Source organism: Oncorhynchus mykiss, chromosome 16 (genome assembly GCF_057628025.1).
Source record: "Oncorhynchus mykiss isolate SJ-2025 chromosome 16, ASM5762802v1, whole genome shotgun sequence".
In the NCBI taxonomy this organism is placed as follows: Eukaryota; Metazoa; Chordata; class Actinopteri; order Salmoniformes; family Salmonidae; genus Oncorhynchus; species Oncorhynchus mykiss.
In genome coordinates this window covers 12,683,166-12,705,519 of record NC_143037.1, presented here as the reverse complement: position 1 = coordinate 12,705,519, position 22,354 = coordinate 12,683,166, and the positions used below count along the sequence as shown (strand labels likewise).

The 22,354-nt window shown below is 43.2% G+C and overlaps 1 protein-coding gene across 4 annotated transcripts in view; it reads right to left on the bottom strand.

Annotated features, from left to right (window-relative positions):
• Positions 1-22,354, bottom strand: part of LOC110492834 (protocadherin-15-like) — a 303,674-nt gene that overhangs the window by 101,776 nt on the left and 179,544 nt on the right. For all 4 annotated transcript variants that reach the window (XM_090201917.1, XM_090201916.1, XM_036946203.2 and 1 more), the window contains 3 exons: positions 16,883-17,015; positions 14,772-14,851; positions 7,756-7,849 (listed from right to left, as the gene is read on the bottom strand). In XM_090201917.1, coding sequence (XP_090058043.1) covers positions 7,756-7,849; positions 14,772-14,851; positions 16,883-17,015 — 307 coding nt within the window. The remainder of the gene's footprint in view (positions 1-7,755; positions 7,850-14,771; positions 14,852-16,882; positions 17,016-22,354) is intronic.

Below are 22,354 nucleotides of genomic sequence, written 5' to 3'. Positions count from 1 at the left end.
GCATAGGCCGTGGAGTGGTGGGGCATAGGCTCTATACTGTGCTTTCATTGACGAACAGCAAGCTTGACTAGTTTATAAATGGTGTAGAACTGACTGAATAAAGTCAATCTCATATATCCCTGCCATTCATAAATCACACAACGAAGTTATATGTCCATGGTATCGCATCGGGACCAGTAAACTAAAGATCTCCTTTGTATTTTCGATATGAAGTCCATCAGGACCTGCCAGACAGTGACGTTAAAGTGAGTGACTCGTCAGTAACCTACCAAATTACATCGGTAAGAGAGCTGTTCAGTTGGCTCCCTAATTTCAAACCACATCAACTTGTATTAGTCACATGCGCTGAATACAACAGTTGTAGACCTTACAGTGAAATGCCTACTTATGAGCCCCTACCAACAATGCAGTTAAAAAAAATAAGAAAAAAAAGCAACAAGTAATAACGAGTAATTAAAGAGCAGCAGTAAAATAACATTAGCGAGACTATATACAGGGGGGTAATGATACAGAGTCAATGTGCGGGGGCACAGGTTAGTTGAAGTAATATGTACAAGTAGGTAGAGTTATTAAAGAAACTATGCATAGATGATAACAACAGACAGTAGCAGCGGTGAAAAAAGAGGGGGAGGGCGTGGGCAATGCAAATACTCTGGGTAGCCATTTGATTAGATGTTCAGGAGTCTACGGCTTGGGGGTAGAAGCTGTTTCGCTGCCTCTTGGACCTAGACTTGGAGCTCCGGCATCGCTTGCTTTGTGGTAGCAGAGATAACAGTCTATGACTAGGGTGGCTGGAGTCTTTGACACTGCCTGGTATAGAGGCCCCAGTGATGTACTGGGATGTTTGCACTACCCTCTGTAGTGCCCTGCTCTCAATGGTGCAGCTGTAGAACCTTTTGAGGATCTGAGGACCCATGCCAAATCATTTAAGTCTCCTGAGGGGGAATAGGTTTTGTTGTGCCCTCTTCACGACTGTCTTGGTGTGCTTGGACCATGTTTTGTTTGTTGGTGATGTGGACACCAAGGAACTTGAAGCGCTCAACCAGCTCCACTGCAGCCCCGTCGATGAGAATGGGGGCATGCTCGGTACTCTTTTTCCTGTAGTCCACAATCATATCCTTTGTCTTGATCACGTTGAGGGAGAGGTTGTTGTCCTGGCACCACACAGCCAGGTGTCTGACCTCCTCCCTATAGGCTGTCTCGTCGTTGTCGGTGATCAGGCCTACCACTGTTGTGTCATCTGCAAACTTAATGATGGTGTTGGAGTGGTGCTTGGCTGTGCAGTCATGAGTGAACAGAGTACAGGAGGGGACTGAGCACGCACCCCTGAGGGGCCCCTGTGTTGAGGATCAGCGTGGGGGATGTGTTGTTACCTACTTTTATCACCTGGGGGTGGCCCGTCAGGACGTTCAAGATCCAGTTGCAGAGGGAGGTGTTTAGTCCCATGGTCCTTAGCTTATTGATGAGCTTTGAGGGCACTATGGTGTTGAACGCTGAGCTGTAGTCAATGAATAGCATTCTCACATAGATGTTCCTTTTTTCCATGTGGGAAAGGGAAGTGTGGTGTGCAATAGAGATTTCATCATCTGTGGATCTGTTGGGGCGGTATGCAAATTGGAGTGGGTGGTGGGATGTGTTGATATGAACCATTACCAGCCTTTCAAAGCACTTCTTGTCTACAGACGTGAGTGCTACAACTCGGTAGTCATTTAGGCAGGTTACCTTAGTGTTCTTGGGCACAAGCACTATGGTGGTCTGCTTTAAACATGTTGGTATTACAGACTTGGACAGGGAAAGGTTGAAAATGTCAGTGAAGACACTTGCCAGTTGGTCAGCGCATGCTCGCAGTACACGTCTTGGTAATCCGTCTGGCCCCACATCCTTGTGAATGTTGACCTGTTTAAAGGTCTTACTCACATCGGCTGCGGAGAGTGTGATCACACAGTCTTCCGGAACAGCTGGTGCTCTCATGCATGTTTCAGTGTTATTTGCCTCGAAGCGAGCATAGAAGTAGTTTAGCTCATCTGGTAGACTCGTGTCACTGGGCAGCTCTCGACTGTGCTTCCCTTTGTAGTCTGTAATGGTTTGCAAGGCCTGCCACATCCAATGAGCGTTAGAGCCAGTGTAGTATGATTTGATCTTGGTCCTATTTTTACGGGTCATCGAAGGGCATAGCGGGATTTCTTATAAGCTTCCGGGTTAGAGTCCCGCTCCATGAAAGCGGCAGATCTAGCCTTTAGCTCAGTACGGATGTTGCCTGTAGTCCATGGCTTCTGGTTGGGGTATGTACGTATGGTCACCGTGGGGACGACATCATTGATGCACTTATTGATGAAGCCAATGACTGATGTGGTATACTCCTCAATGCCATCGGAAGAATGCCAGAACACGTTCCAGTCTGTGATAGCAAAACAGTCCTGTAACTTAGCATCTGCTTCATCTGACCACTTTATTATTGATCTAGTCACTGGTGCTTCCTGCTTTAATTTTAGCTTGTAAGCAGCAATCAGGAGGACAGAATTATGGTCAGATTTGCCAAATGGTGGGCGAGGGAGAGCTTTGTTTGCGTCTCTGTGTGTGGAGTTAAGGTGGTCCAGAGTTACTTTTCCTCTGGTTGCACACATGCTGATAGAAATTTGGTAAAATGGATTTAAGTTTCCCTGCATTAAAGTCCCCGGCTACTAGGAGCGCCGCCTCTGGGTGAGCGTTTTCTTATTTGCTTATGGTGGAATACAGCTCATTTAATGCTGTCTTAGTGCCAGCCTCAGTCTGTTGTGGTATGTAAACAGCTACGAAAAATACAGATGAAAACACTCTAGGTAGATAGTGTTGTCTACAGCTTATCATAAGATACTACCTCAGGCAAGCAATAGCTTGAGACTTCCTTAGATATTGTGCACCAGCTGTTATTTACAAAAATACATAGTCCACCGCCCCTTGTCTTACCAGATGCCACTGTTCTATCCTGCCGGTACAGCGTATAACCAGCCAGCTGTATGTTGATAGTGTAGCTGTTCAGCCACGACTCCGTGAAGCATGAGATATTACAGTTTTGTATGTCCCGTTGGTAGTTTAATCTTCCGCGTAGGTCATCTATTTTATTCTCCAAAGATTGCACGTTTGCTAGCTGAATGGAAGGAATTGGAGGTTTATTAGATCGCCTAGGAATTCTCAGAAGGCAGCCCGCCCTCTGGCCCCTTTTTCTCTGCCTCCTCTTCACGCAAATCACGGGGATCTGGGCCTGTTCCCGAGAAAGCAGTATATCATTTGAGTCGGGCTCGTCAGACTCGTTTAAAGGAAAAAAAGCATTCTGCCAGTCCGTGGTGAGTAATCGCTTCTGATGTCCAGAAGTTATTTTCGGTCATAAGAAACGGTAGCGGCAACATTATTTACAAAATAAGTTTATAAATAATTTGCATACTGCTTGACTTTTTGGCAATTCTCTGCAGATAAATCATGAAAACATTTGATGAAGATGGTGAATCCTCCTGACTTCAGGAACGATGGGTAGGTTAGTGGAGAGATATCCTTACTCTCGTCCAAAATATTATAAAAGAAAACAGATTGAGTTGTTTTAAAAGCTAATGATATGGTATTTTAAATATATTAATATAGGTCTACTGATTAAATCAAAGTGTTGACAAATCAAAGTTTTTCTGTGTAGCAAAGACCATGTTTACCACCTGCTTCATTCTTCAATTGTACCTGTATTGCTGATAGCAGAGAAAATGCTACTTCAAAAGGAAGCTTAAAGCTTTACTGTAAAAAATATATTTTTCAGTTTTTTTTTATATTCTATTGAACAACAGCTGATAAAACTAACACTGTAAAAGTGTGAATTTTTTTTATCCGTGTTATTTCCCGATAGTTGATGGTTGAAAATACAATCTAGGTTTAGAACATACAAAAGGCTAACAACATCCAGCTTGTTCTGCAAAAATGTCATAACCCCCCCCAGCCCGGGGGAACCTGGCTGGCTTCTTTTTCTATTTGGCTTGCTACTCCATATGCTTGTGGAACACCCTCTGTGTGTGTGTGTGTGTGTGTGTCCTAAACTAGAAAGCTCTTCCTAGTTCCTACATGACTGTTTATTAGCGTCGCTAATGACCAGCTGATTTGGAAAGGTCAATGCATTTTAAAGACCTCTGTCTCTGCTTCTACCCTACCCACTCAAGTCTGCAGTTTAAACTTTGCTCAATGTTTTATAGAATAAGTTGAATTGTGGAGAGCACAGAGGGGAGGGATTTTACTGGTACTCTACTTCTTCCCTGAATTATCCGACTTGCATGAGACAACCAACAGGACTACACTTTTAAGGAGAGGATGGGAGTTCTCCTCTCCACTAGAGGAGAAAGAGACAAGCTCTGAGATTACTGGCCAATTAAAGATGCACTCTGAAACTTTTGTAGAATTTCAGCCTGTAGTTTTGAAAGTGGTGCCCGCAAGCCAAAACGTGTCTAATTGTGTACTACGTCATCCATTTTGTGGTTTATGTTATGATACAAATCCAGTTTGTTGAGTTTAAGAACCCGGAATGCATCTTTAAGGTGGCTAGTGATTACATCTAGGGGGAGGTGCTTCAGTTATCAGAATGTGTCAGAAGAGAGGCATTTGTATTCATTTTCATAAAGGTCAGTTCGGTACCCTGTCACAGTTGCATTATTAAATATAACACCGCTGGTATCAAAGAGAATCATTTCACAGGAATCTGTCCGCTGGCTTCCTCGATACATGTGCGAGATGGAGAGAGATATTTTTGACATGGGGATATGCAACGACAAGGGAAAAGTTTTAGATAAATATAATAGTAGGGGAATGCATCACGTTTTGGCGATTATTCACATTTTCTTAACACCTTATGCAACCTTTAAGATGCCCATTATTGAGGACAAAATACGGATATTCCATTATTGCACATTTTAATCAACCCTGATTATCACCTAATAACCCCCGGTACTGTTATACATAAATCACTGTTACTCCTGTTTGGCCAGGATCTGATCAAAACTATGGACTGGGAGACCTCAAACACTGTTTAAAATACAAGCCAATTTTGGCTATGCAAAAATCTAAAGTTTTATAGTATGTGAAATATTTAAAATGTAGTATGCTTTAAATGTCAGGATGTCAAATTAAATGTGACTTTTTATCTAGTAGAATTCACTGCATGCTATTGAGGAAGAGAGTCACATTTTAAGTCCCACGTGTGTTTGACAACAGCTGATAATCAGATGAGGGGATGAGCTGTATAAAAATGAACAAATGGCGGGAAGCAACGCATTAGATTACACATTCTCAGTATGGGGGAGTCTAGTATTAGATTATGCATTCTCAGTATGGGGGAGTCTAGTATTAGATTACACATTCTCAGTATGGGGGAGTCTAGTATTAGATTATACATTCTCAGTATGGGGGAGTCTAGTATTAGATGATACATTCTCAGTATGGGGGAGTCTAGTATTAGATTACACATTCTCAGTATGGGGGAGTCTAGTATTAGATTATACATTCTCAGTATGGGTGAGTCTAGTATTAGATTATACATTCTCAGTACGGGGGAGTCTAGTATTAGATTATACATTCTCAGTATGGGGGAGTCTAGTATTAGATTATACATTCTCAGTATGGGGGAGTCTAGTATTAGATTATACATTCTCAGTACGGGGGAGTCTAGTATTAGATTATACATTCTCAGTATGGGGGAGTCTAGTATTAGATTATACATTCTCAGTATGGGGGAGTCTAGTATTAGATTACACATTCTCAGTATGGGTGAGTCTAGTATTAGATTATACATTATCAGTATGGTGAGTCTAGTATTAGATTATACATTCTCAGTATGGGTGAGTCTAGTATTAGATTATACATTCTCAGTATGGGTGAGTCTAGTATTAGATTATACATTCTCAGTATGGGGGAGTCTAGTATTAGATTATACATTCTCAGTACGGGGGAGTCCAGTATTAGATTACACATTCTCCGTACGGGGGAGTCTAGTATTAGATTATACATTCTCAGTATGGGGGAGTCTAGTATTAGATTACACATTCTCAGTATGGGGGAGTCTAGTATTAGATTATACATTCTCAGTATGGGGGAGTCTAGTATTAGATTATACATTCTCAGTACGGGGGAGTCCAGTATTAGATTACACATTCTCCGTACGGGGGAGTCTAGTATTAGATTATACATTCTCAGTATGGGGGAGTCTAGTATTAGATTACACATTCTCAGTATGGGGGAGTCTAGTATTAGATTATACATTCTCAGTACGGGGGAGTCTAGTATTAGATTATACATTCTCAGTATGGGGGAGTCTAGTATTAGATTATACATTCTCAGTACGGGGGAGTCTAGTATTAGATTATACATTCTCAGTATGGGGGAGTCTAGTATTAGATTATACATTCTCAGTACGGGGGAGTCTAGTATTAGATTACACATTCTCAGTACGGGGGAGTCTAGTATTAGATTATACATTCTCAGTACGGGGGAGTCTAGTATTAGATTACACATTCTCAGTACGGGGGAGTCTAGTATTAGATTACACATTCTCAGTATGGGGGAGTCTAGTATTAGATTATACATTCCCAGTACGGGGGAGTCTAGTATTAGATTATACATTCTCAGTACGGGGGAGTCTAGTATTAGATTATACATTCTCAGTATGGGGGAGTCTAGTATTAGATTATACATTCTCAGTATGGGGGAGTCTAGTATTAGATTATACATTCTCAGTACGGGTGAGTCTAGTATTAGATTACACATTCTCAGTATGGGTGAGTCTAGTATTAGATTACACATTATCAGTATGGGTGAGTCTAGTATTAGATTATACATTCTCAGTATGGGGGAGTCTAGTATTAGATTACGCATTCTCAGTATGGGGGAGTCTAGTATTAGATTATACATTCTCAGTACGGGGGAGTCTAGTATTAGATTACACATTCTCAGTACGGGGGAGTCTAGTATTAGATTATACATTCTCAGTACGGGGGAGTCTAGTATTAGATTACACATTCTCAGTACGGGGGAGTCTAGTATTAGATTACACATTCTCAGTATGGGGGAGTCTAGTATTAGATTATACATTCTCAGTACGGGGGAGTCTAGTATTAGATTATACATTCTCAGTACGGGGGAGTCTAGTATTAGATTATACATTCTCAGTATGGGGGAGTCTAGTATTAGATTATACATTCTCAGTATGGGGGAGTCTAGTATTAGATTATACATTCTCAGTACGGGTGAGTCTAGTATTAGATTACACATTCTCAGTATGGGTGAGTCTAGTATTAGATTACACATTATCAGTATGGGTGAGTCTAGTATTAGATTATACATTCTCAGTATGGGGGAGTCTAGTATTAGATTACGCATTCTCAGTATGGGGGAGTCTAGTATTAGATTATACATTCTCAGTACGGGGGAGTCTAGTATTAGATTATACATTCTCAGTACGGGGGAGACTAGAATGTTGATATTTGTTGCTTACTGCAATCATTTTACTAAACAGTATGTTCTAAATAGTACACAGTATGTAGTATTAGTAAGTAGTAGGCATGACAGATTTCTGCCAGTGAATAGGGCTAGGTATTCAACCTGCCATAGACTGAACTGAATGGATCGAATAGACGAATGAACACAATAAATGTATTGATGATGAGACAGCACACATGAATGGATGAAGGAAAGGATTTATGAAGGTTTAGATTAATGAATAGATGGATGGAAGGACAATTGAGGCAGGCTTACCCCTTCTGGACGGCCATCTGAGGCAGTTACAACGAGGGTGTAGCGATCCTCTGTCTCCCTGTCCAGTGGTTTCCTCAGGACCAACAGCCCTGACCTGGGGATAGGAGAGACAGAGACACAGGGGTTATTTTTCCCCAACACACTCACACTCACTCTGCTTCCCGTTGAGCCAAACATTTTCAGATTGTCAGAGTACAGATAAACATTACCCATACAACAACATGGAAGAAGTAAAGGAGACAGAAATTATTGCATCAAAGACTGTATTCAGACACTGGAAATGTGAACATTTCACCTGAAATTATTGAATCACAATTGTGATGGTTTCACCTGTTCAAAAATCACAACCTTGTCAGTGTAAGCAGATTCTTTGTACTTGTAAAATATTAGATATTTTTTTTGCTTGGGGGTATAGAAGCCTGGCTATTTAAGTACATGCACGTCTGATACACTGGGGCAGAAATGCATTATGTGTGGACCAGCCAGCTCAATAGAATAAAATGGAAGCTCAGAGGACAGCTATACGTCGGCACTTTGGCAAGCTGGCCTAGCACAAACACGGAGTGTATAGAATTTACAGTTCAAGGTAATTTGGTGTGGGCTAATCTTGGCATGCATACAGCAGTGGTTTCAGCCCTCTGACACACTGATCCCTGAGTGTTTAAATCTATGGGATGATTCTCTGCTGTCAGCTTTACATCTGTCGGCTGTTTGTCTGCTGCGGCTCTCAGAGATGGGGCCCAAACTCGAGGGGAATTTACAGCAACCTGAGGAACTGTCACGCATCTCGATTTTCCCTCTACTTCTACTTTTATAACGGTTACTCGCTAGCAATCATTTTAGACACGCATTAGTCAGAAATTAGAAGTCATTTATGATTCGGTATTCAGGAGAACATCTGCACTTCCTCTTCTAAGAGGCCAGTTACACCCATCTTAAGAGGTGGAAGGGTTCTGTGAGGACCACTGTGGACTGATATAACCCTGTTGAAATTAAATGCAAAGCGGCATCTCAATTGCTGCCGCCACAACTCTCATATATATGTATTAGCTATTCATAGAGAGAATTGCTTCGACACACACACACGCGCACACGCATCCTCCCATTCTAAAACATCACAGGATGATGATAACGCCAAGCTGAAATGAAAGATCATGATTATTAGCAGCTGGAAACACAATCGTGCTCAGACCAAGCATGGGAGAGAACATCATTCACGAGGGTGTTGTTTTGAAGTGCTGAATGACTAGGAGAGCATTAAAGAAGATATCATCTCAAGCCCACTAAGAGATCGCACAGAGAAGAGGTTATTCAACAGATTTTGATCTGTAAGGCCTGCCCGTTGTTGGTGCTAAGCTGGCGACAAGATGCAGGCAGGTCTCTGATCTCAACCACCTCTACAGCTCACGTAATAGTCGGGACATTATGATGTTTTAAGTCTAATACAAAGCAATCCAATGAGTCACTTGTAAAACTGTCTTGTAAATAATCAACTCCTTTCACTATATCAGTTGGATGAAAATAGCTTTCTTCTGATGAACCTGATCAATATGCACATTTTACCTCAGTAGTATGACGATGAGGATACAACGTGTTATGACAGGCAAGTGAATCTATTAGGATGTATCGATTACTAGGGGCTTTACAAGGGGATATATTTGAGCTCTTCTGCTCTGGGACTGGGGAGCTAGGGCCTCTCCTATCCATAAGAGACAGTCTCCGCCCAGATCGCCTTAGCACATCCCCCTACCCAACTCCCCAGTCGTGTGCCCTACTGTTCTAATTTGCCTCTTTATTGATGAGACGCGGGGCTTATTAAAATGCTCTAGTTGTGGTGTATGCAATTTCCTGGGCTTGACAGTCTGCAACAGGAGAGGCTTGATGACAATGTGAGTTTGGCGCTATGATTGAAGTGGCCTCTGGTAACGTAGGTATGTCTGCATGGCAGTGTGCTGGTTATTGCAGAGGAAAACAGAGAGAGAGAGAGGGGAGGGAGGGAGGGGGGAAGAGAGAGCAAAGAGAAAGCATAGGGATAGCTCTAGGCTTCACAGCAAATTCCTCAGTGTCAAATGAACACTGAAAGTGTGGACCTGTATTGACACTGAACAGTGTTGAATTAACACACTGCTTAGTGTAACGCTTTATTTGCATGTTTTCCAGATTGCCTTTCAAGTTAATTGTAGCGTTACCACCCATTACTGGATTTGTTAGTGACAGAGATATGGTTGTTACATTTATCAATTTTCAGTCCTATGGAGTTCATCATAAGAGAGCCTAAGTGAATATGTTAACATTTATACCCTGGTGAAGACCGCTTGCCTGTCGAAGCGTTGGACATTACATTTTTGCATCTGAGCTCCTAGAGTGTGCAGCTCTCCTTTATTTTCAAACATTTTATTACTTAACACAATAGTTATTTTGAGGGCTTACACAAAAAAATACTGGGTTATTTGGATGACCCAACTGCTGGGTTGCAGGCATTTGGTCACTTCCCCAGTGCTCTCTCCCTCTCTCTCCCTGGGTGGGTGTATCCGATTGTGTGAGTGGAGACAGGTGTGCTGGAGTCAGAGCAGATCCCCACCAGCTGCAACCTGTTCCATAATCAAGACCTCTACAAATACTCAGCCCTGCCACTTCCACACTGCCAGTTTGTAGCCTCTGCTCATTCTTTCCGCACTGACTCTGGTCCCTGTCTCGCCTTCCCTGCCTTGGACCCCCGCTCTACTGCTTCCTTGGATTCCACTCTGGACCTGCTTTCCCTGCCCCTACTCCCCTTGTGTCACGCCCTGGCCTTAGTATTCTGTGTTTTTGTTATTATTTTGGTTAGGCCAGGGTGTGACATGGGGATTTATGTGGTTTGTTTTGTCTGGGGTTGTTTGTAGTTATGGGATTGTGGTTAGAGTAGTACTCTAGGTAAGTCTATGGTTGCCTAGAGTGGTTCCCAATCAGAGGCAGGAGTTTATTGTTGTCTCTGATTGGGAACCATATTTAGGCAGCCATATTATTTCTATTCTAGGTCTCTTGTGGGTGATTGTTCCGGTGTTTGTGGCACCAGATAGGACTGTTTCTTGTTTTGTAGATTGTTGTATTTTCATCTTTATTAAAGATGTACAAAACTAACCACGCTGCATTTTGGTCCGCCTCTCTTTCACCAGAAGAAAACCGTTACAGAATCACCCACCAACCAAGGACCAAGCGGCGTGGTAAACAGAGGCAACAGCAGCAGCAGGAGAAGCGACAGGTGCAGCAGGAGCAACAGCAGCAGCAGTGGGAGAGGCTGCACTATTTGGAGAAATGGACTGGGGAGGAGATCCTTGACGGGAAAGGACCCTGGGCAGAGCCAGGGGAATATTGTCGCCCCAAAGCCGAGCTGGAGGCAGCGAAAGCAGAGAGGCGCCATTATGAGGAGCTAACACGGCAGAGCGGCTGGAAGCCCGAGAGGCAGCCCCAAAAATGTATTGGGGGGTGGCACAGGGAGAGTGTGGCAGAGTCAGGAGCCAGACCTGAGCCAACTCCCCCTGTTTACCGTAAGGAGCCATGGATGTTATCGGAGCTATCGGCGAAGCTGAGGGCTGAGTCTGAGAGGGTTGAGGAGTTATTGGACAGAATGGAGGAGAGTGAACGGATGGGAGATGAGGAGACATTCAAGGAGGTGTTAATAGAATTGGGGGAGTGTGAAGAGAAAGAGCAGTTGATTTGGCGTAGTATGCAAGGCATTCGCCCTGAGGTGTGTGTCCCCAGCCCGGTACCACCAGTGCCGGCACCCCGCACCAGACTGTCTCTCCGTCCCATCAAAACAGGTGCTCCCGCCTGTCCGGCGCTACCAGTGTTTCCGTCCCTCAGTCCAGAGGTGCCAGAGCCCCTCAGTCCAGAGGCGCCAGAGCTCCTCAGTCCAGCGCTGCCAGAACTTTCCTCCTCTCCGGCGCTGCCGGAGTCTCCCGCCTGTCCGGCGCTGCCAGAATCTCCCGCCTGTCCGGCGCTGCCAGAGCTCCCGCCCCTCATTCCAGAGCTCCTCAGTCCGGCGCCGCCTGAGCCGCCCGTCTGCCCGGCGCCGCCTGAGCCGCCCATCTGCCCGGTGCCGCCAGTGCCGCCAGTCAGCGCCGCCAGTCAGCCAGGAGCCGCCAGTCAGCCAGGAGCCGCCAGTCAGCCAGGAGCCGCCAGTGCCGCCAGTCAGCCAGGAGCCGCCAGTCAGCCAGGAGCCGCTAGTGCCGCCAGTCTGCCAGGAGCCGCCAGAGCCACCAGTCTGCCAGGATCCGTTAGATCCGCCATTCAGCCAGGATCCGCCATTCAGCCAGGATCTGCCAGTCAGCCAGGATCTGCCAGTCAGCCAGGATCTGCCAGTCAGCCAGGATCTGCCAGGATCCGCCAGTCTGCCAGGATCCGCCAGGATCCGCCAGTCAGCCAGGATCTGTCGGAACCGCCAGTCAGCCAGGATCTGTCGGAACCGCCAGTCAGCCAGGATCTGTCGGAACCACCAGTCAGCCAGGATCTGCCAGAACCACCAGCCAGGCAGGATCTGCCAGATCCATCAACCTGCCCGAGCATCCCCTCAGTCCCGAGCTTCCCCTCAGTCCCGAGCTTCCCCTCAGTCCCGAGCTTCCTCAGTCGTGAGGCACCCCTCAGTCTAGGTGGGCCCTTTGTTGGGGTTAGTAGGCCTGGGTCGGTGGCGAGGGTCGCCAATCAAGGGACGCGAAGGAGATGGACAGAGACTGTTGGAATGGGGTCCACGTCCAGCGCCAGAGCCGCCACCGTGGACTGACGCCCACCCAGACCCTCCCCTATGGATTTAAGTGGCGGCCGGGAGTCCGCTCCTTTGGGGTGGTACTGTCACGCCCTGGCCTTAGTATTCTGTGTTTTCATTATTATTTTGGTTAGGCCAGGGTGTGACATGGGGATTTATGTGGTTTGTTTTGTCTGGGGTTGTTTGTAGTTATGGGATTGTGGTTAGAGTAGTACTCTAGGTAAGTCTATGGTTGCCTAGAGTGGTTCTCAATCAGAGGCAGGAGTTTATCGTTGTCTCTGATTGGGAACCATATTTAGGCAGCCATATTCTTTAGGTCTCTTGTGGGTGATTGTTCCTGTCTTTGTGTTTGTGGCACCAGATAGGACTGTTTCGGTTTTTTCACGTTTCTTGTTTTGTAGATTGTTGTATTTTCATCTTTATTAAAGATGTACAAAACTAACCACACTGCATTTTGGTCCGCCTCTCTTTCACCAGAAGAAAACCGTTACACCTTGCCCCAGGCGTAGCCTCAGTTCCTGGTTCCCTGCTACCCACCCGAGCTCCTCCTGGACTGCACCCCATCTCCCCCTGCTTTTCAATAAATACCTTGGCTACGTTATCCATATCTCCTCGTCTGAGTCTGCACTTGGCATCACCTGCTCCCTATATTATGAGTTGGTTATTTTTTAACCATTTTCTCATATGTTGATGTTGGGGGGGAGGCGGTGGAGTTGAACATTCTTGAAAGTCCCTATAATATGATCAACAGGATTGGCATTTACTGTCATGGGTGGCCAAAAATAACTCTAACTCTAAATATGATAATGGGTGTGATTATGGTTCAACTCTGGTTATTAATACCAACACTGGGGGTTATTTTACACCAATGAGTGGTAATTCAACATTTACAGAGTTAATTGTTAAGTTTATAGTTTAGGACCTCAATGTTTTGGGTTGTGTTAAATACCGTAATTTCCGGACTATAAGCCGTTACTTTTTTCCCACGCTTTGAACCTCGCAGTTTATACAATGACGAGGCTAATTTATGGATTTTTCCCGCTTTCACAAGATTCATGCCGCCAAAACTGAGCACCGTCACATGTGACGTAAATCGAGCACGCTCAAACTTCCCATCATTCTGATTACGGTAGTCATTTTGTTACCCTCATCATGGCAAAGACACGGAGAAACGCATATGATGCAGCTTTCAAGTTGAAGGCGATCGATCTGGCTGTTGGAAAAGGAAATAGAGCTGCTGACAGTGTGGAGCATTGTCAAAAAAATCCACTATCATCAACGGGTTTCGAAAGGCCATGTTGAAGAGGGCAGCGATCCAACATCGGATGAAGCAATTCTGAGGCTATTCAACTCCGACACCGAAGGAGATGACTTCAGTGGTTTCAGTGCACAGGAGGAGGAAGATAGTGACCAATGACTTTCTTGGTAGGCTACTGTTTAATTTTTGTTACAAGCCGTGTTTCGTTTAAAGGCTGTGTAAAGTTCATTTGTTTCAATGTACCGGTAGGCACCTGCGGCTTATAGACATGTGCGGCTTATTTATGTACAAAATACATATTTTTTAATAATTCAGTGGGTGCAGTTTATATTCAGGTGCGTTTAATAGTCCAGCAATTTAGGTAATTCAATTTAAATGATAAGATATTTACTCAAGATCTCACCTGGTGAAATCCAGAGGACTGAAAACAGATGAATGCAACAATGATGTCTCTGTCACTAACAAACACAGTTCACTCAAAATGCAAGGCACTCTGGGAAATAAGTCTTCCAACCAATGTCTGTACTTTCAGTGTTAGATTTAACATTCGAGAATTTGCTGTGTTGTTTCACCGCTAGCCATACAGAAGTGCTCCATAAACAATCACACCAACTCTTATTGCAGGCTTCAATTTCATCTCTGAAATGAAGAAACATTTTTTACTCCAATCCAAGGCACAGGGGTAACCTCAAGACTACTAATCTGATATGTTTAGTTTTCAAACTGGGAGAGGATTGTTTTGGTTTTTATTCATTTATTACTTATTAATTATGTATTTAAGATGCCAGGGAGAATATTATCTACATTTCCAGTCCCTAGTGTCTCGTGGAGAGTTTCAGAGAGAACCGTTTGGTTTACTATCTGTATTGAAAAAGCTCCAGACACGTTCCCAGGTAAAACACTATCATTTTCCCAAACTGACTCCTCTGTAAGAGAAATATTATTTATATTAGTTTCATGGATAAATTCGCTACTATGATAGGCAATGTAGTTGATGACTAAAATGAGCTCACGTACATCTGCGAGAGCTCAAAGAGGTGGTGGGGATCCCCGTTCTGGATGCTGTAGGTGATGACGTCTCTTTCACGGTCCGTTGCCTGTATCGACACAGAGAGGCCCCTTCATGTTGCTGTTATTCCACTACTTTCACAACGACTCCAATAAAACAACAGAATGAAAAGGCATCAAGTTAAACCCATAGCGCAGTCCATAAATGTAATGTGGCGAGAACTCAAATTCAAAATCAAACTCAATTTCACAATGACTAAATTACTTCACACAGTGTCCAGTCCATTTCTACTTGACGCATTACAAACAATAGTTTGGTACACAATTTTTTTTTACCAAAGTAAAACCTTTATTTGGTGCTATAAAGAACCATTCTCATAAGGTTCTAAATGGAACCTGTATGGTGTTATAAAGAACCATTTCCTAAGGTTCTATAAAGAACCATTCAAAAAGATAGAGCACCAAAAAAGGGTGCCACTATGGTTGCAACCCTTTTTGGGGCTACATAGAACCCTTTTTTATGGTTCTTTATGGAACCTTTATGGAGAATGGTTCTATAAAGAATCTTTCACAATCTGAAAGGTTTTTTGGAGATCCTTTTGTAGAACCATACAGTTTTTTTTCTCACTCACAGTCGTACAAAAAGAGCTGTGCGCAAATAACGCCCCAAAATATTCCAACGAGCCAATTTTCCAGTGGATTTAATTCTGGTCAGCCATATTATATTGTTAAACTTCCATAGGTGTTATTATTGTGTTAATTAACAAGTTGAATCTAGTGAGCTATGTCTGTAATAGAGGAGGGAAATGAGAAACACTGACTGATTTAATAACCATTCTCAATGGCCAAACATAAATCTTTCACAAAACACTAATAAAGGCCATAATCTTACATAACATGTAACATCATAACACAACAGATTACATAAACTGTAATGACACTCTCACTCACGGTTGTACAAAAAGAGCTGTGCGCAAACCACGCCCCAAAATATTCTAATGAGCCACCTCCCCTACACTTTAGTTATGACTAAAAGAGCAACAAAAAAAACAGTGATCTGTACAGACCCATTGAAGAGCTCAAAGGGTTCATTGAGCCATTATGGTTCCACATAGAACCATCAGCCTTCCCAAAGAACCCTTGAGGAAGCATTATTTTCTTTGTGTGTACAGTCTAAGAGGTCTACATAAACAGCTTGACCATCCCTTCTCATACAGACTAATCTGTAACATTAGTAACTGTCTCAGTCCCTTCTCATACAGACTAATCTGTAACATTAGTAACTGTCTCAGTCCCTTCTCATACAGACTAATCTGTAACATTAGTAACTGTCTCAGTCTCTTCTCATACAGACTAATCTGTAACATTAGTAACTGTCTCAGTCCCTTCTCATACAGACTAATCTGTAACATTAGTAACTGTCTCAGTCCCTTCTGAAACAGACTAATCTGTAACATTAGTAACTGTCTCAGTCCCTTCTGAAACAGACTAATCTGTAACATTAGTAACTGTCTCAGTCCCTTCTGAAACAGACTAATCTGTAACATTAGTAACTGTCTCAGTCCCTTCTGAAACAGACTAATCTGTAACATTAGTAACTGTCTCAGTCCCTTCTCATACAGACTAATCTGTAACATTAGTAACTGTCTCAGTCCCTTCTCATACAGACTAATCTGTAACATTAGTAACTGTCTCAGTCCCTTCTCATACAGACTGAATAGGGGCCATTGTTAGGAGCTATTCAGCTGTATTTTTTTTATTTTTTATTTTTTTATTTTACCTTTATTTAACTAGGCAAGTCAGTTAAGAACAAATTATTATTTACAATGACGGCCTAGGAACAGTGGGTTAACTGCCTGTTCAGGGGCAGAACGACAGGTTTGTACCTTGTCAGCTCAGGGGTTTGAACTTGCAACCTTCCGGTTACTAGTCCAACGCTCTAACCACTAGGCTACCCTTGTGGCCTGACAATGATAGTCAGGTAAGATTCTGAAGCAGATCCCACCACTGCCACCAAACTATGGCTACAGATCAGGCTACAGATCAGGGTACAGATCAGGGTACAGTATGCTCAGTGTTTGCTACAGAACAGTGTGGCATTGTGAAGTCCCAGGGCTCACCTGCAGGCTGAGGAGTGTGGCTCCGATCCTCATGGCCTCGCTGACCTCCAGGCTGTAGAGAAAGCGGGGAAAGCGCGGGGGGCTCTGGTTGTTGGGGGGGAGCACCTCAATGTACACGGTGGTGATGGAGCTCCTGCGACGGGAGATAAGGATGGGGAGAAATTCATTCTGGGTGGAAAAACAACCCTGATGAAGGCTGAGGGCTGAAATGTGTTGGTTTTAATTTTAACAATAAAAAAGCACTTTTATCAACTTTCCACAAAGAGCTTCTGAAAAACAGAAACTGTAGGCGGGTTTTGTTTACATTATGAGAATTTCTGTGTGGGATGTAGGGTTCTGTTGTCAGTGTTTATTGGGGGGGGGGGGGTTGAAAATCTATATGATTGTCGATTAAAAAGCTAGGAGGTACTGTACGTAGGTTGGGCAAGAGTTAAGGTTAGCCAACTTAAAGCTGAAATCCGTAGTCGGTGCAATTGCCACATCCGTTGCAATATTACAATAACATTACAATAAACAATAAAGAAGTTGCTTCAAACAACGAACAGCATTTTGTTTTCCACTCTGACCTAAAGAACAGCACTATATACACTGCTATTTTCTTTCACCACAATGCTGGATGCTCTTCTCCTCCGTTTCATCCACCAAACAAAATAAATAACCAAGGTGCAGTGGCGAACTGTGGCGCGATTTCCCCCTTGACATATTTCAGCTGTAAATTAGTTTTTAGATACAACCTCTCCCAGTATCTGGTATAATCTGTATCCTGCAGCATTTAGAGAGAATCAATCCAATGGTACATCAAAACCGAAATAAACAACCTCTAACCTTGAGCAAGGTACAGTACTTCACTAGAGACTGAATCCCTGGTCAGTGAAATCACAGTTGTGTACAGAACACTAAGCTCCAAGTGTCTGAGTCGGGCCTGAACAGAATAAACATAATTGAATGATTACAGCAAGTCAATTTTAGAGAGACATGAGAGACCTTTAAGACTGGTTATTTGAAGACTTTTTTCCACCGGGGCAATCCTGGCTGCTTTATTCATAAAGCCACTATAAACATGAATCAAACGGTTTTGATCCTGGACATGCTCCACACAGAACCCTGTAAATATAAGTAGCAACTTATCAAACAATCATACGAGCGTCAAACGCACACAGGTAGGAGATAACCGTTGATAAACACCTATTGTTCTCAGCCTCAGTGCTCGTGCACGACTTTGGCTATTTTGCATTTCAAAACACCCCCAACGAAACATACAGTGCCTTGCGAAAGTATTTGGCCCCCTTGAACTTTGCGACCTTTTGCCACATTTCAGGCTTCAAACATAAAGATATAAAACTGTCTTTTTTTGTGAAGAATCAACAACAAGTGGGACACAATCATGAAGTGGAACGACATTTATTGGATATTTCAAACTTTTTTAACAAATCAAAAACTGAAAAATTGGGCGTGCAAAATTATTCAGCCCCTTTACTTTCAGTGCAGCAAACTCTCTCCAGAAGTTCAGTGAGGATCTCTGAATGATCCAATGTTGACCTAAATGACTAATGATGATAAATACAATCCACCTGTGTGTAATCAAGTCTCCGTATAAATGCACCTGCACTGTGATAGTCTCAGAGGTCCGTTAAAAGCGCAGAGAGCATCATGAAGAACAAGGAACACACCAGGCAGGTCCGAGATACTGTTGTGAAGAAGTTTAAAGCCGGATTTGGATACAAAAAGATTTCCCAAGCTTTAAACATCCCAAGGAGCACTGTGCAAGCGATAATATTGAAATGGAAGGAGTATCAGACCACTGCAAATCTACCAAGACCTGGCCGTCCCTCTAAACTTTCAGCTCATACAAGGAGAAGACTGATCAGAGATGCAGCCAAGAGGCCCATGATCACTCTGGATGAACTGCAGAGATCTACAGCTGAGGTGGGAGACTCTGTCCATAGGACAACAATCAGTCGTATATTGCACAAATCTGGCCTTTATGGAAGAGTGGCAAGAAGAAAGCAATTTCTTAAAGATATCCATAAAAAGTGTTGTTTAAAGTTTGCCATAAGCCACCTGGGAGACACACCAAACATGTGGAAGAAGGTGCTCTGGTCAGATGAAACCAAAATTGAACTTTTTGGCAACAATGCAAAACGTTATGTTTGGCGTAAAAGCAACACAGCTGAACACACCATCCCCACTGTCAAACATGGTGGTGGCAGCATCATGGTTTGGGCCTGCTTTTCTTCAGCACGGACAGCGAAGATGGTTAAAATTGATGGGAAGATGGATGGAGCCAAATACAGGACCATTCTGGAAGTCTGCAAAAGACCTGAGACTGGGACGGAGATTTGTCTTCCAACAAGACAATGATCCAAAACATAAAGCAAAATCTACAGTGGAATGGTTCAAAAATAAACATATCCAGGTGTTAGAATGGCCAAGTCAAAGTCCAGACCTGAATCCAATCGAGAATCTGTGGAAAGAGCTGAAAACTGCTGTTCACAAATGCTCTCCATCCAACCTCACTGAGCTCGAGCTGTTTTGCAAGGAGGAATGGGAAAAAAATTCAGTCTCTCGATGTGCAAAACTGATAGAGACATACCCCAAGCGACTTACAGCTGTAATCGCAGCAAAAGGTGGCGCTACAAAGTATTAACTTAAGGGGGCTGAATAATTTTGCACGCCCAATTTTTCAGTTTTTGATTTGTTAAAAAAGTTTGAAATATCCAATAAATGTCGTTCTACTTCATGATTGTGTCCCACTTGTTGTTGATTCTTCACAAAAAAATACAGTTTTATATCTTTATGTTTGAAGCCTGAAATGTGGCAAAAGGTCGCAAAGTTCAAGGGGGCCGAATACTTTCGCAAGGCACTGTCAATGGCCAAAATCACCCAGTAAAGCCTGTGAGGAATAAACAACGCCATACCATGAAATACGAAGTCGCAACCCAAAAATCGAAAAATCCCCAAAAACAAACAACTTTTCCGAGACCAAAATACAGGTGATGGTGTCAGAGAAGGAGGACAACCAAAAGGTTTTATTTGGCTGCTCAGTTGTGGCTTGACCAGTAAAAATAAAACATTAGCTACAAAGAGAGGACCATTAGGACCATCCAAGCTGCTTTAGCACTGGCAAATATACTTGAGTAGGCAACACTCCAAAATAAGCCATCCATCCTCAACAGCTCCATCCTGTAGGCGTGTAGGCCAACATTGCTGTTCTGCAGAATGAACGAGTTGTGTATACCAACTGGCCTCCTTACCACCACATTCAGCAGCGTCTTTTATGCATTATTTTTACATTTTATTTTAATTTGATTGAACCTTTATTTAACTAGGCAAGTCAGTTATGAACAAATTCTTATTTACAATGACGGCCTACCAAAAGGTAAAAGACTTAAAAATCTAATAAAAATCTAGGACAAAACACGACAAGACAAGAGAGACAACACAACATTACATAAAGAGAGACCTAAGACAACAACATAGCAAGGCAGCAACATATGACAACACAACATGGTAGCAACACAACATGACAACATCATGGTGGCAACTCAACATGGCAGCAGGACAACACGGTAGCAGCACAAAACATGGTACAAACATTATTGGGCACGGACAACAGCACAAAGGGCAAGAAGGTAGAGACAATAACACATCATGCAAAGCTGCCACAACTGTCAGTAAGAGTGTCCATAATTGAGTCCTTGAATGAAGAGATTGAGATAACCTACTGTTCCTAGGCCGTCATTGAAAGTAAGAATTTGTTCTTAACTGACTTGCCTAGTTAAATAAAGGTAAAAGAAAAAAAGAAAAACTAGCTGCAGCAAACTGAAAAGAGGAGCTACCCAGAGATGTGTGTGCTTTTGGGACCTTTAACAGAATGTGACTGGCAGAACGGGTGTTGTATATGGAGGATGAGGGCTGCAGTTAATATCTCAGATGGGGGAAGTGAGGCCTAAGAGGGTTTTATAAATAAGCATCAACAAGTGGGTCTTGCGACGTGTATACAGAGATTACCAGTTTACAGAGGAGTATAAAGTGCAGTGATGTGTCCTATAAGGAGCATTGGTGGCAAATCTGATGGCCAAATGGTAAAGAACATCTAGGCACTCGAGAGCACTCTTACCTGCCGATCTATAAATTATGTTTCCGTACTCTAGCATGGGTAGGAAGGTAATCTGAATCAGAGTTAGTTTGGCAGCTGGGGTGAAGGAGGTGCGATTAAGATAGGGGAAACCAAGTCTAGATTTAACTTTAGCCTGCAGGTTTGATATGTGCTGAGAGAAGGACAGTATACCGTCTAGCCATACTCCCACGTACTTGTATGAGGTGACTACCTCAAACTCTAAACCCTCAGAGGTAGTAATCACACCGGTGGGGAGAGGGGCATTCTTTTTACCAAAACCACATGACCTTTGTTTTGGACGTGTTGAGAACAAGGTTAAGGGCAGAGAAAGCTTGTTGGACACTAAGAAAGCTTTGTTGTAGCGTGTTAAACACAAAATATGGGGAGGGGCCAGCTGAGTTTAAGACAGTATGAGAGAGGTTCCTACTGCCTGAGCTATGTTGTTGATGTAAATTGAGAAGAGCGTGGGGCCGAGGATCGAGCTTTGGGGTACTCCCTTGGTGACAGGCAGTGACTGAGACAACAGATATTCTGACTTTATACACTGCACTCTGAGAGAGGTAGTTAACAAACCAGGCCAAAGACCTCTCAGAGACACCAACACTCCTTAACAGGCCCACAAGAATGGAATGGTCTACTGTATCAAAAGCTTTGACCAAGTCAATTAAAAAAAGCAGCACAACATTGCTTATAATCAAGGGCAATGGTTACACCAATGAGGACCTTAAAGGTTGCAGTGACCTGAGCAGAAACCAGATTGCATACCAGAGAGAATACTATAGACATCAAGACAGCCAGTCAGTTGATTATTGACAAGTTTTACCAACACTTTTCATAAACAGGGAAAAATAGAAATAGGCTTATAACAGTTAGGATCAGCTTGATCTCCCCATTTAAATAAAGGATGCACTGTTGCTGCCTTCCAAGCAATGGGAACCTCCCCAGAGAGGAGAGACAGGTTATAAAGGTCAGAGATAGGCTTGGCGATGATAGGGGCTGCAACATTAACTTCTTAAGGTATAGGGGGCAGCATTTTCACTTTTGGATAAATAGCGTGCCCAATTTCAACTTCCTGCTACTCATGCCAAGAATATAAGATATGCAAATTATTAGTAGATTTGGATAGAAAACACTCTGAACTTTCTAAAACTGTTTGAATCATGTCTGTGAGTATAACAGAACATATGTAGCAGGCAAAACCCCGAGGACTAACCGTTAAGATATATATTTTTTGAGGTCTCTGTCTGTTCATTGAGTTCTCATTGGCAAACAATATTTCTTAGGAACGTGTTTTCAGTTCCTACCACTTCCACTGGATGTCACCAGTCTTTGGAATTTGGGTGAGGTTATTC